Source organism: Haliotis cracherodii, unplaced genomic scaffold (genome assembly GCF_022045235.1).
Source record: "Haliotis cracherodii isolate W230 unplaced genomic scaffold, xgHalCrac1.p SCAF_7, whole genome shotgun sequence".
NCBI lineage: Eukaryota > Metazoa > Mollusca > Gastropoda > Lepetellida > Haliotidae > Haliotis > Haliotis cracherodii.
Window position 1 is genome coordinate 54,911,555 of NW_027266330.1, and position 15,676 is coordinate 54,927,230.

Below are 15,676 nucleotides of genomic sequence, written 5' to 3' on the forward strand. Positions count from 1 at the left end.
TGTTATTTCCCCACAATCAATATTTAAGCTTTGTTACGGCGGTCGGTGGATACTCGTTAATATTATGAGCAAAGACCCACGCTGATTGGATGTGAAGACACACAATCAACCAATTCACCGAGCAGAACTACCCGATCCATATCAGACAATTCATACGACCAGCAGAGGTCAAACATTTAGTAGGGTATAAATAGCTGAATATCTTTTTAGAAACATAGTATTGCTATTTTGCAATGAAACACAGTCGTGTTTCATCAATAGATTGAAGCTCTTTTGAATAATGGAAGATTGTTTGGTATTTGGGGGTTATTATGGATTATACAAAATAGACATATTTCCAACACTAGGATTGCTTGGGACTTTTAGTATGTTGTTCTTGGGACCTTATAGAAATGCATTGAGGTAAAATAAATTCTGTTGCAATTTGTTCCAAGTGAAACCTTATTTTGCCTGGACTAAAAGGCGACTAACGGGATCGGGTGGTCAGGCTCGCTGACTTGGTTGATGCATGTCATCGATCCAAATGGCGTTGATTGATGCTCATGATATTAATCACTGGATTGTCTGATCCAGACTCGATTATTTACAGACCCCCGTCATATAGCTGGAATATTGCTGAGTACGGCGTAAAACAACAAACCAAACCAAACCAAAATCTAGAATGTATGAAGAATTCAGGGATGTATGTATCGCAGCTGAGTTTGACGTTTGAAATATACCCGACGTAATAGCGTAAAAGACGTCTCATAACCGGCATACGTTAAATGTGATTTTGTTAACACTATATCCAATATGGCGGAAAGTACACTATTGCGTATTTTCCCAAACATTGTAAACGATTCTAAGCTTGTCAACGAAGTTTTAGAATTATTAATGGTGATTTGATGAAATACATAAATATCTAACCGTTATCAATATTATGCTATTTTTGAAATTCAATTATTCGAATAAATATCGTTTTAATTCGTTATGTAGATTACTAAACATATGGTGTACCAGCTGTCATTACATCTATAGATAGAGATAGATAGATATTCTGTATTTTCTCTAAATGAACAAAGAGGGCAATATCTAGAGGTAATTAAGTAACACTTTTAATATGAATTGGTGGCATATTCAATCATGTACATAAACATACAATTTTGTTTGTGGCTTGCATTAATGATTACTTCTGCCAACATATCTCTTTCTAGTTCCATAGTACATTCTTTTGGACATCCAATGGGTAATCATCTTTCTCCCAGATATTAACAAACATGTTTACATCCAGAACATCACATATGGTGTTGAAGAGTAAATTTCGGTCATTTATTTTTTGTACAAAACATATACATGTGTTTTACAATATCACTGGCAACAGTTTTACAATACCAGTATCTAGAAACAATTTCAGCTAAACCAGAGAACACAAGTCTAGCAATATTAGTTGACTAGTCATACTTCTCCACGGCTAGATTCCAGATATAGTGTTCATTGACCTTATACTATATGTACTGAACAACAAAAGTTCCTGTGACACTGAATAAGATTTAATGCAAAGTTATGTTTTTTACCAAATCTGAAACTATTTCGGGTTGCAAAAGATCAAAGACTCCTGTAAGTGTTCAAATGGTTTAATTTGCCATACTGACTTCAGAAAATGCGTGATTTCATAAAAAAACAACACATGAACATGCCAAAATGTCAATTTACAAATCAATAGCGTGTGTGTCCACCTCTGGTTGCGATGAAAGCAACACATCTTCATCTCCTGGAATGGACCAGGCGTCGGACAAAATCCTGCTGGAGCATGTTTCGAAGTTCCTGGAGTGTCTGTGGAGCACGAGGTTGACGTCGAAGGCGACGATCCATCTCATCCCACATGTGCTCGATTGGTGAGAAATCAGAGGAGCGAGCCGGTCAGGGGATGACATTCACGTTGTTTTGTTGAAGAGAATCCTGAACAAGCCGAGCAATATGAGGCCGGGCGTTGTCATGTTGAAAGGTAATGCCTGGGCCATGACGACGCAAAAACGGTCGAACAACAGGGCGATGATCTCGTCGCGGTAGCGCTGTCCATTGAGATTTCCCTCTACCACTATGAAACGGGTCCTCTGTCTTGCTGTAATACCACCCCATACCATAACGCTGCCGCCACTGAACCGGTCTTCTTCAATGACACAATGATTGACGTAACGTTCACCTCGACGTCGTTACACTCGAATCCGTCCATCGCTGTGGCTGAGGTGAAAACGAGACTTGTCAGAGCATAGAACTTGTCCCCACTGCATGGCCGTTCAGTGTAGACGCTGTCTGCGCCGCTGTAGGCGTGCTTGACGGAGGTTTCCTGTCAAAATGGGACGTCTGGCGGGTCTTCTGGTGACAATCCCTGCACATCTGAGGCGACGACGTACGGTTTGTGAAGATATTCGTCGAAGGCCAGGGATGCTTCTTGCAGTCACTGTTGCTGGCTGGAATTGATTTCGTAGATGAGTTGTTCGAATCCAGTTGTCTTGTCGATGATTGGTTACGCGTGTCCTGCCACTCCGAGGATGGTCTCTGACTGCATTCGTCTGTTGCCAACGTTGCCATAAACACCAACTGGTGTTTCTGTGGACGTAAAAATTGTCTTGCAGCATCACGTTGACTTGATGTTTAGTATATCTTGGCAGACTAAGTTTTGAATTACGATGGACATAAAATACCTCATCTGGATGAGATTTTAAAATATCATTTACGGCCTTGGACTACTTCTTAATAATAATTCGACAATAATTGACAGAGTTTACAAGTGTATCATTTAGGTTATACTTCTGTACACGTTGCAGAATATCATATTTCGAAGATTTTCTGTCTTCTCAAAGTGTTGCATGTAAAACTATCTGTACACATAAATTGAACCCGTGAAGATCCGTGTTAGAATAGGTCTTCAGCAACCCATGCTTGCCGTAAAAGGCGACTATGCTTGTCATAAAAGGCGACTAACGGGATCGGGTGGTCAGGCTCGCTGACTTGGTTGATGCATGTCATCGATCCCATTTGCACTGATCGATGCTCATGATGTCAATCACTGGATAGTCTGGTCCAGATTCGATTATTTACAAACCCCCGTCATATAGCTGGAATATTGCTGAGTGCGGCGTAAAACAACAAACCAAACCAAACAGATCCTAACACCTTTATCAAGCAAGTGATGACATAGTGAAACATAAATTGACCCAGGCGAACTTGAAACATTACTTTAAAAACAGTTAAACTTTGCATTACATAACATTTCTAAGAAGTAGAGTGCTCTTCAATCTATGTGATACTGTGGTGGCATGACACCAATAGCATCAAATAGTGCACAAGAGTTGTCCCTTTTCACAAAATTGGGGTTGTACTGCTCCAAGGAGTTCATACTCATTAAGGGAAAGAGTACCCCATACGCTACATCCATAGATGCGACATCATACGATTACCACCTACCAGATACGTGCTGCAGATATAGGATTCAGACCACCTAAAAAACAGTCCACTATTAGGATTACTGTTGATGCGTCAAGTAATTGTTCACATGCAGATTTTGTACTTTAAAGTGATTATTCATCTGTAGTAGGATATATATACACCTGCATATTTAATAGATTTCCGATGTGGAACATGCATATCGCCAACTGATACATTAGTGGGTTGATCCTTATCATTTGAACATCCACGGTATGGAACTGCACTATTGCTTACATTATGTTTTTAGCCGCCACATACGAGCATTATTCTGAACGACATCAAGAAGATTTTGCAGGCAGACAGTCGCATGAGATACCTGTTTGTTTCAAGGACGCTGCTTTCGATATGAACGGCTACAAAGGTCGGCGTGCAAGCTGTCGTCACCTTCATATAGAATAGCCTATAGTAACAGCGACCAGCAACACCGATCACAACCGCAACATCTTCATACAGGTATTTACACAGTGTTACATTATCTCAGTGTGTACAATACCTCACTGTGTCATAATATCTCACTTTGTTATAATACGATGGCCGTTCAATAAGTTTTGCAACTTGGGCATTTGTATTTTACACAAACAAAGTCAACTTGTGGCAGGTGTGACACTAGTCATAACAAGTACCAGACACAACAATACGTTAGATGTGATGGCTTCATTCACCTAAGGGTGGTCACAATCATGGATTTTCTCAACATGAACAATGCGCTGTAATAAGTTCCTTACCAAGGAGGGATGCAAAGCAAAAGAAATGCATGATCGCATGTGTAAAGTGATGGGTAAGGATGCTCCTGACTATTCCACAGTTTGCCGTTGGTCTCTGCAGTTTAAAAGGGGTAGGAGTCCATAGACGATGACCCAAGGTCAGGCAGGCCTGCAGATGCCACCCAACCGGAAACCATTGCTGCTACAGAAAGAAGAATTTTGTCTGGCCGACGAGTGAAAGTATCTGAACTTTCTAGGGAATTCCAAACATTAGTTGGAACTGTTGGTACCTAGAAACCTCAGAGCTCAAGATCGCCATTAGAGAACTGAAAGTTGTCGAGACCTCCTGGATCTCTTTACTGCTGATGAAGCCGGATTTCTCTCTCGTCTAGTGACAGGTGATGAAACATGGATCAACCACTGGGACCCAGAAAATAAATTGATATCCGTGCGATTGAAGCACCCCAATTCTCCGCCTCCGAGGAAGTTTCTGACTCAACCATCAGCTGGCAAGGTAAAGACCACCATATGTTGGGATGCAAGAGGCATATAACTGATTGATCACATGCCACCAAAACCTACAATCAATTGACAGTATTATGCTAATGTAATGAAAGAATTGCGGAAATCTATTCGCCAGAAACGCCGGGGGATGTTAACACGTGGTATTCTACTTTTGCATGACAACACTCCGGTTCACAAGTCGAGAATTGAACAGGCCGCCATATGTGAATGTGGATTCGAACAGTTAAATTACCCACCCTACAGCCCACAACCCTCAGTGACTATTTCCTGTTCCAGGATGACGAGGACATAAAGGCTGCCCGAGACCCGAGGTTAGAGAGCCAATCTGCGGATATCTATAAAAGCTTGACGGACAAATGGAATAAGTATATTGAGGTGACTGGAGATTATATCGAAAAATAAAAGTGCAACAGATATTCTGCGATTTGGTCTTATGTTGAAGTTGCAAAATTTATTGAACGCCCCCCGTACGTATCTGTGTGACAATATCTCACTTTGTTACAACACCACACCGTGTTACAGTGCATGGCTTTGTCACAATATCTCACTGTGTTACAAAACATCACTTTGCTATAGGTATCTTATACTGTTACAATACATCACTGTTACAATATCTCACTGTGTCACAATGTATCAGACCCGTGAAGATCCGGGGTGGAATAAGTCTTCAGCAACCCATGCTTCCCGTAAAAGGCGACTATGCTTGTCGTAAGAGGCGATTAACGGGATCGGATGGTCAGGCTCTCTGACTTGGTTGATGCATGTCATCGATCCCAATTACGTGGATCGATGCTCATGATATTAAACATGGATAGTGTGGTCCAGATTCGTTTATTTACAGACCGCCGTCATGTAGCTGGGGTATTGCTGAGTGCGGCGTAAAACAACAAACCAACCAACCAACCACAATACAGTAAACTACGAACTTGCTTTTTGTTCCCGACTACTTGCTGTAGTCATGCTGTATATGTACTTATAACGAACTACGGTTATAACGAACTAAACTTAGTAGTCCCTTTGAGTTCGCTTTAACCGTAGTTTACTGTATATCACTGTGTCACAATACATCACTTTGTTTCAATATCTAACAATGTTGGAATACATCATTGTGTTACAATACAACTCTTTGCAACCATACATCACATTGTCACAATATATCACTGTGTCACAATACATCACTTTGTTTCAATATATAACAATGTTGCAATATATCACCGTGTTACAATATCTCACTATGTGGCAAGAGTTCACTGTGTCACAATACATCTCTTTGTTTCAATATCTAACAATGTTGGAATACATCACTGTGTTACAATACAACTCTTTGCAACCATACATCACATTGTCACAATATATCACTGTGTCATAATACATCGCTTTGTTACAATATCTCACAATGTTACAATATCTCACTGTGTTACAATACAACTCTTTGCTACCATACATCACATCACTGTGTGTAACATAGCTGTCCCGCCACGAGTTAGTCTATCGCGACTACAGTTATACACACTTTATGAGTTTGCAGGGCTAAGAAAACAAGGAAATTACACTGTTTGTCCAATAAAATCATGTGAAGGCACCACGGAGAGCTGTATGGTGAATACATTCATATGAAGGCACCACGGAGAGCTGTATGGTGAATACAATGATGTGAAGGCACCACGGAGAGCTGTATGGTGAATTACTTGATGTGAAGGCACCACGGAGAGTTGAATGGTGAACACATTGATGTGAAGGCACCACGGAGAGTTGAATGGTGAATAAATTGATGTGAGGGCACCACGGAGAGCTGTTTGGTGAATACACTGATGTCAAGGCACCACGGAGACTCTATTTGCGAATGAAGAGAGGAATGGCGAGCAGAGTGTAGTTAATACAATGTGGAGAGTTGCATGGCAAGTGAACTCAGTGTGGCGAGTTGTATACTGCAAACAACACGTTCATGGCGGCGTATAGTAAAAGCAGAGAGAAGGATGACACTTAATCAACCATTTCACCTTCCCTGAACGACAATGTTGTTGCCTTTTTACAACACTCAATAGAGTGTTTGGATCATATTGTAATCTAGTCTTATACTTTTGATACACAACTTGACAGTTTGATGTTTCAGGTGGGAGCGTTGTGTTCAAGATGGTGGACGCTGAAGTGCATAAAAATGACTGGCATTTCGTCATCGTCATTACAGTGTCGTTCCTGACGCTGTTCTTCAACGCAAGTTTAAGTTACGCCTCGGGTGTGCTCCATGTGGCGTTACTGGAGACGTACCACGCTGACGTTGATGTGACAGTCTGGCTCGGGTCTCTATTCTTTAGCATGTCATGTCTTGCAGGTTTGTCTGTTATTTGTTTGTTTGTTTATTTGTCGGTCAACATCGCACTCAATAACATTCCAGCTACATGAAGGTGGTCTGTATATAATCGAGCCGGAAAGAGACAGTTCAGTGGATGACACCATGACCATCGCTCTACGCAATTGGGATACGATAACATGCATCAACAAAGTCAGCCAGTCGGACCACTCTATCCCGTTAGACGCCTCTCACGACAAGCAACGGGTGACCTAGTCTACGGCGCTGCAATTCGTTGTGCAAGCCAGAAACCTGTGATTGTGGGTTCGAATCCAGGTTCGCCCTGATTATGTCTTTGGTTTGTCAGATCGTGAGGTTTCACCAAAGCCGTGAACATCTGAGACCTTCATCACTTCGAGCTTTTCTCCCCCAAGGGACACTGTTCAAAGCGGCCTTAAACCAAACTCACTCACTAATACTCTCGGAGTGTGTGTGTATATGTGTGCGTTTGAGCGTGCGCGTGTGTGTATGCGCATAAACAGTGTGTGCCCTGCGAGTGATTGCACCAAAGCCTAATGTTCGTTCTAGCATTTACATAACAGAGGTAATCATTTGATGTTGCAGATGTTTAATTGATTTTTTACATTTACAGACATAATTTTGGATATCTATTTCTATTAGTGGTACAATCATGACTGATTAAACTCAACTATCAGTGATCTTTCAACCATGACTGAACAATGAGAACATTGACAATGCTCATTATAGAAACATGAAGCCCTAATCATATGCGATATCATACTACAGGATAGACGGAACATTCAGAGCATGACGATGGTTGTGTGTATCAAGATTTACAAACCAACAAAAACTGTGAGAGAGAGAGAGAGAGAGAGAGAGAGAGAGAGAGAGAGAGAGAGAGAGAGAGAGAGAGAGAGAGAGAGAGAGAGAGAGAGATTGTAACATTTGATACATGTTCTATTTTCTTATGTTTATTTATTGGTTTATAAAGGTCCACTTGCAAGTTTCATCATCAACGTAACAGACTGTCGCACCTGTGTCGTGATATCCGGAGTCCTCGGCCTTGTGGGTTTCTCTGCTAATTTATTTGTAGACGATATCAAGTGGCTATTCATAACATATGCCCTTCTTGCAGGTTGGTTCAGCGTGAGGTGAGGTGAGGTTTAACCTTGCGTCCAATATCATTGCACTTAGGTGACGATGTGTATGCACGTGTGTGTGAGGGTGAGTGTGTGTGTCTACTTGTACTGGACCGGACTATTGCGAATTTTAAAGTGCCGGTCCACTGAGATACAATGCCACAGTAACATGAAAACCCTATCAGACATAGTATACTGACTCCGAGCCGACAAGGCCTTGTTTTAACCTCTTAATGTCGAGCGCCATACAGGGTAACAACAAGTACAACCTTTTAACGTATTTTGGTATGATGCGCCCGTGGATCGAACCCCGGACCTTCCGCTCTCCGGGCGGACGCTCTACCACTGGACCATTGAGGCTGTCGTTTAGCGAGAGTACAATGTTCTGAAATAATCTTTCTTTGAAAGATGACCCATTGGAATTACCTCGTGTATCTCGACATCAACAGAACAGTCATTGAGTTACTGGGCGGTCGGGTAGCCTAGTGGTTAAAGCTTTCGCTCGTAACGCCGAAGATCCGGGTTCGATTCCCGACATGGGTACAATGTGTGAAGCCCATTTCTGGTGTCCCCCGCCGTGATATTGCTGGAATATTGCTAAAAACGGCGTAAAACCATACTCACTCACTCACTCCCTCATTGAGTTACAATTGTTTTGGTCGCAAAGCTCTCATTACAGTTAAATATTATATTATGTATTTTATATAGGACCTGAAGCATATGTTGTTGTTTTTTCAGGAGTTGGAACCAGCCTGGCTCACACGGGTGCCATAGTTGTCCTCGGATACCATTTTTCAGACAATATGAGTCTGGCTTGCGGCATCGTCGTGTGTGGGATGGCTGTTGGTTTGTTTGCCCATCCACCATTATGCCAGTTCCTCATAGATACATTTGGGCTTCACCAAGCATTCCTCATCGTGGGAGCAATAGCATTCCATTCATGTGTCTGTGGGATGCTCATGAAACCGACCAGATTCGAGAGAGAACGTCGCGCCAAGGTATTCAGTGGAAGACCAACACGTCTGACGCTGGTCAAGACGTTGTGTGGAGATTGTTCTGGTTATGCTAAAGTTTTCAGGAACAAATCGTTTCTGTTCTTTCTTATGTGTAGTTGTACATTCGGCATGGGCTCATCAGCTATCTATCTGTACCTCCCAGACTTTCTACGGAAACAAGGGATATCTCTTCAAGCAGCATCTTTCAGCGTTGCAACTTCGGGTGTAGGCGGTGTAGTCTCGCGTGTTCTCACGGGATTTGCAGCACAAGATCCAAACATTGGCAGTGGACTGATATTTGCTTCCCTGAACGGCCTCATGGGGGTGTTATCGTTCCTCATCCCCTTATTCACATCAACCTCAGCAACAGTGTGTGTGTACGGCTTCTTCCTTGGACTCTACACCGGTAGCAGCTGGGCACTGTTTAATCCCATCACATATGAAATTCTTGGAATGGATCACGTGGCAACCGGTTTTGGAGCTGTAATGGGATCTTGTGGCTTCGGATTTCTCATTGGTCCGCCTTTAGCAGGTATTGGTTGCGAGCCAGTTGATAAATGAGGAATGAGTTAAGTAAGGATAAGAATTTATGGATGAACAACGTCTTTATTACAATTAAGAGCGAGGTTTCGGTGTAGGTTCTAACACCGTTATCAAGCTAGTGACCTAATTGTAATAAAGAAGTTGTTCATCCATAAATTCTTATCCTTACTTAGTACTCCAACTTCTAAATGCCTTTCAAAGAAGGAACGAGTGTTGTTTTAATGCACTGTCAGCAATATTTCAGCTATATCGTGGTGTAAATTTATTTATTTTATAATCGAATCTGGTACGGTAAATCAGTGCTTGATTGCATATGCAACAATATGCATCATACGGACACAATAACACACAATCAGCCACGCCCTCTGTAATTTGCCCTGTCATGTCAATGATTGCAACAGTGAAACCTTCCATTTACGTCATGTAAAACATGCACATAGTAGATAAACATCAGTGCAATTATAAAATAAAGTTTGAAATGTTAAGTACATGTGTACTTGCAACTGGGCTGTACTTTGGACAATTGAACATGATAGCGCTGTTGTTTTGGCGAACACCTGGTGTCATCACTGTTTAGTGATCAAATTTATACTGTTTACGCCCAGTGGAATCTGTTTTGGCAGATAATCGAGACTGATAGTCCTCTGCTGTTGACGTTGTATATTTAAACAGGGGGAACATCGTTCCTAAATTCACGCACCAGTTATATCACACCCTGCTTTCTATCTTCCAGGATATGTCTTCCAAATATCCAAGGTCTATTATGGCGTCTACATATTCGCAGGTACGTTGCATAGCGTAGCTAATCCACGCAGGTGCCCGTTTATTGGTGCATTACACATTTATACTTCACTATTTCGGATCACGTTAATTTCTCTAAGGCCCGTTTTATACCTTTTCTTATATTGTAATAGATCGAAATCATTCCTGCCAACCAGGTATATTTTAAATGAACTTAGGTGATGTGCGGAGAAAATTTCAGCCAACGAGAAAACAAGGCAATAAACATATTGTCCTTACAATGTAGAGCCATGTCACCTGTAGAGTTTACAGCTTTGAATTGTATTGGGTATCTCGCGTACATTATATTTATTTCCTTTCTACTCATACAACTTGATGTGAACTCTTTGATGTAAGCAAAGAAGATAAGTGGCATGGCCTTATTTGTTTTGGGACGGATGTCGATTTGAATCAAGGAACATAGTATGTAGTTTTATATGTTCAAGCATGGTATTCTACATTATCATTATCTACGTGCATACATCACTGGCATTGACGTTTTGAAGGACTGTTATTTCGCAAGCAATGGCCAACATCAGCGTCCAATATAAACTGAACTGACTGGCAAAGGAAAGTTGGCACTTAAGAATTGGATTGGACAAAGAAATTACAAACGTTATCAAAAGGTCATGAGGCTGAAAACAGCAGCCAAAATTAAGGTTCAAAACATAACTCTGATACAGTAAACTACGATTATAACAAACTCAACGGGACCACTAATTTTAGTTCGTTATAACCGTAGTTCGTTATAAGCATAGCTACAGCATAACTACAGCAAACAGTCGAGACAAAAGAGTAAGTTCGTTATATCCTTCAGTTCGTTATAAGCGTGTTCGTTATAAATGTAGTTTACTGTACCTGTATTGAAGCACCATCATCGAATAACCACTTCTTGTTTTTAGTTCATTTTAGCCACCATCATACAGAGGTGTAAACTTTAAGCACACATTAAGAAATAAAAAAACATTTCTCAAGCTTGAGATACTCATATTCCCCACCAATGATATATTGTATTGATTGTAAGATTCTCAACATAAAAGCCACATAGCAAGTTTTTTTCGTAAAACATATATTTTTAAATTCTGTATTTTATTAAGTACAGTGGAGCCGTAAAGATTGGGTTGCGTGTAATAACTAGGGGAAACAAGGAAATCAAAATGTCCATTTGTGGTTGATGCTCATGATGTCAATCTCTGGACTGTCTGGTCCATATGTGCGGCGTTAAACAACACACAAACAATACCTCAGCTATATGCCGACGGTCTATAAATATTCGAATATGTACAAGACAAATCAGTGATTGATATTATGTGAAATGTCCCAAGGCGTATGGGTACGACTGAGTGAGTGAGTGAGGTAATATTTAACGTCACATCGGCAACATTTCAACCATATCTTGAACAGAAGTAATAAATTGATAACACATATTTGTAGACTTTATAAAAACATGTCATTGAAGGGCAGTACATTATTAGAATATCACAGAGTCGATTTAAAACTAGTTGAGGAACATTTAAAAGCAGAAAGATTTAACAACACAATATAAAAATGGGCTAGTGATCTTCAGTAAGTATAGGGAGATCGCCATACTAGTGAGAGAGTATGGTTTTACGCCGCTTTTAGCAATATTCCAGCAATATCACGACGGGGGACACCAGAAATGGGCTTCACACATTGTACCCATGTCGGGAATCGAACCAGGGTCTTCGGCGTGAGGAGCGAACGCTTTAACCACTAGGCTACCCGACCGCCCTGATCACCATACTAGGGACCACGGGGACTTAGAGTGCCTTTGCTTCCTGCATGGACCCCAGCAGGATTTATATCATCCCTTCAGTCACTGGCGATAGATTACCAGTTAAGCCAAAGATGAAAATGACAAAACTACTACGTTTTAAAAGTCTGGCATGCATAAATATACTTCGAATGATATGGAACTTACATACCCTCTTAGCCTCGGGGTCTGAGGTCACAGTGCCTGGCCACCCGATCCATCTAGTTGCCTCTTACGGGCAGCATTGGTTGCATCTTCATCTTGTGCAACCGAACACATGATGTTCCTGAAGTGCAACCGAATTCCTCCAAACCATATGCTGGATTCCAACTCCAAAAGACAAAGACCAGGCGTCGGTTGCGAAGGGTCCGCCATTTTGCGTTCCAAAGCCCGTGACGGTTTTTTTTCAAAGTACCTTTTCTATAAAATATAGTTTAACTATTTTGAGGTACGTGACTTAAGGAGATATTGAAATGTAGATTTAAAAAGAATTTCATGCTTTGTAGTTTATATGTATATTTGTATGTGTTGTCTCAAATCTCAAAAGATCACACAATTTTAAATATGTCGATCCGTATTCCCCCGTGTCATATTGAACAGTGAGTAAAAGGCGATGAAAGTAGTATAGTCTAAGTGAGCAGAAGGTAGTTTTGGTTGAGGGCGGTTGAGGGAAAATAGGGAAGGTGATTGGCTGATCCAAGCCACGTGATCGGATAGGATGACTCATGCATAAACAGCGCGTCGCAGGTGAGGGGGAATGAAAGGTGTGTGTTTATAAGACAGAAAAGAATTAATAAAACAAAAGTAAAGGGTTATGAATAGAGCTATGTGTATAGCGTGCTGCCCTAAATAGACAGACCGTACCCGTCAGCCCAGTTTGAATTGAGCGCGCTTGACAACTCACGTGGCCTCTTCGTTTCAAATAACCCGCGCTCGCTAGAGCGTGCGACCTGATATACTGTCCAGGGAGCTGAGAATGAGCATCGACCGCCACACTTATCCATTGACAGGGGCAAAGAAAATGTAAATCGCATTTTTTATTGGCATGACTGGAACTCTGCACTATATAAACAGATTATTATTATTATTATTATTATTATTATTATTATTATTATCATTTACAGATTAAAATTAAAAAATGCAGCAAATAGGGTTTGGGTGATCCTGCCATTTTTTCCTCAATCTTGTCAATCACATTAGTGTCAAAGGGGACAGAAAATTTAATGATATAAATGATTACATTGGATTTATCAAAAAGGACAAGATCAGGTTTGTTGGCCTGGATATCATCATCATCATCATCATCATCATCATCATCATCACCATTTTCATCATCATCATCATTATCAATTAATTATTTTTTCACACATGGTGTCATAATCATAATTGTCTCCTCTCGTTCCGTCAGGTGTGATGTTCTTCTCTTGCGCTCTCTGTGGCCTGCTGTCCACAGCCTTCAGGCATTCAAGAAGGACTTGTCACGACACTGCGGATGCGCTGAACCCAAATGAAGTTGAAATCATCAACCAACAAGAAAGTGAACCACGGGACACTAGCCTAATGGGATAAATTTGTTAGTTTCCATTGTTGTTGTATATAACAGTTATTGATTGAAACTGGCGTGTTTGCTTATTTACTACAGTCAAATCACCGTGAATATCTGAATTTGACATTAATGCATATTAATCATTGTTGGACAAAACCCTGTCCTTTGGCGCGAAAGTATGACTACTTACCACGTGCTGTGAGGAATATTTCAGTCTGAATATAGTCAAGTGGCAGTGGATTTATATGAAGAGTTTCGCTACCCAGTACACATGGAACCATGAAGATCACGGGTAGAATAGGTCTTCACCAACCCATGCTTGCCGTAAAAGGCGACTATGCTTGTCGTAAGAGGCGACTAACGGGATCGGGTGGTCAGGCTCGCTGACAGCAAAAACAGCAACAAACACGTGTCCTACTTGCATGTAATATACTTTTGTCGGCGAGGATATGTGTTGCCATGAGCAGTGATCCACGCCCTAAGGTTGAGATGACACCCATGCAATCATCATAACCACTGGAACCTTAGTCGACCCATACCACAAGCATGCTTGGTTAGGTTTGATCTGTTTGTCGTTTAACGCCGCACTCATCAATATTCCAGCTATATGACGGCGGTCTATAAATAATCGAGTCGGAACCAGACAATCCAGTGATTGATATAAAGAGCATCGGTCCACACAATTGGGATACGATGACACGCATCAACCAAGTCAGGGAGTCTTAGTCGCCTCTTACGACAAGCATCGTCGCCTTTTTCTTATCAATCATGGGTTGCTGAAGACCTATACCAACACGGATCTTCACGGGTCGTACAGAAAGGTACTTGTACTCACTTTTATATCGACATGGAATCCTAGCCCGCTGATTGGCTGGAACCTGTGTGGGTGGGTCCCCCTTGCTTCTCCAGTACAGGTCACTGCACTCGGATAGCCTCGGTTTGCCTTCCGGACATCGCCGATCACCAGAAAGCCTCGGTTGGCTTTCCGGACATCGCCGATCACCATATGATTATGATTAAGAAAACGTAAGTTAGAAGTCGGATTGTTGATATATTTGATCAAGTTTGATCCAAACGTTTGGTCACTACCTTGTGGTGTACCGCCGTGCACATCATGTTTTTGGTTTTGGTTTAGTTTGTTGTTTAACGCCGCACTCAGCAATATTCCAGCTATATGACGGCGGTCTGTAAAATAATCAATTCTGGAACAGACAATCCAGTGATTGACATCATGAGCATCGATCTACGCAATTGGGATCGATGACATACATCAACCAAGTCAGCGAGCCTGACCACCCGATCTCGTAAGTGGCCTTTTACGACAAGCATAGTCGCCCCGAAGAGAAGTTTTGTTTGTTTGTTTGTTGATTAACGCCGCACTCAGCAATATTCCAGCTATATGACGGCGGTCTGTAAAATAATAGAGTCTGGACTAGACAATCCAGTGATTGACATCATGAGCATCGATCTACACAATTGGGATCGATGACATACATCAACCAAGTCAGCGAGCCTGACCACCCGATCCCCTTAGTCGAATTTTACGACAAGCATAGTCGCCTTTAACGGCAAGCATGGGTTGCTGAAGACCGATTCTACCCCGGATCTTCACGAGTCCCGAAGAGAAGTGTTAATACGAAGGAGCAGATCGATCTGAACATGTTACCTGAAACACCCAAAGTCTGTAACTTGAAATATAGACATCGATTCTAAACCTGATCACATACCTTTTCTATATCCAAGGAGACAAAGGGGCGATGGGGAAGCCTAGAGCTTCTGGTTAAGTGTTTTTGTTCGCCATGTCAACAACCTGATTCGCCACATGGGTACACATTGTGAAGCCCATTTCTGGAGGTCCCGCCGTGATATTGCTGGAATATTGCTAAAAGCG

General features: G+C 41.5%; 1 protein-coding gene across 1 annotated transcript; it reads left to right on the top strand.

Annotated features, from left to right (window-relative positions):
* The first annotated feature begins 4,320 nt into the window (after positions 1–4,320).
* On the top strand, positions 4,321–13,808 carry LOC139449014 (monocarboxylate transporter 12-like). Its single transcript, XM_071230500.1, has 6 exons — positions 4,321–4,330; positions 6,811–7,029; positions 8,000–8,143; positions 8,886–9,674; positions 10,419–10,469; positions 13,648–13,808. The coding sequence occupies exons 1-6, from the start codon at positions 4,321–4,323 to the stop codon at positions 13,806–13,808; spliced, it is 1,374 nt and encodes a 457-aa protein (XP_071086601.1).
* The last annotated feature ends 1,868 nt before the right edge of the window (positions 13,809–15,676 follow it).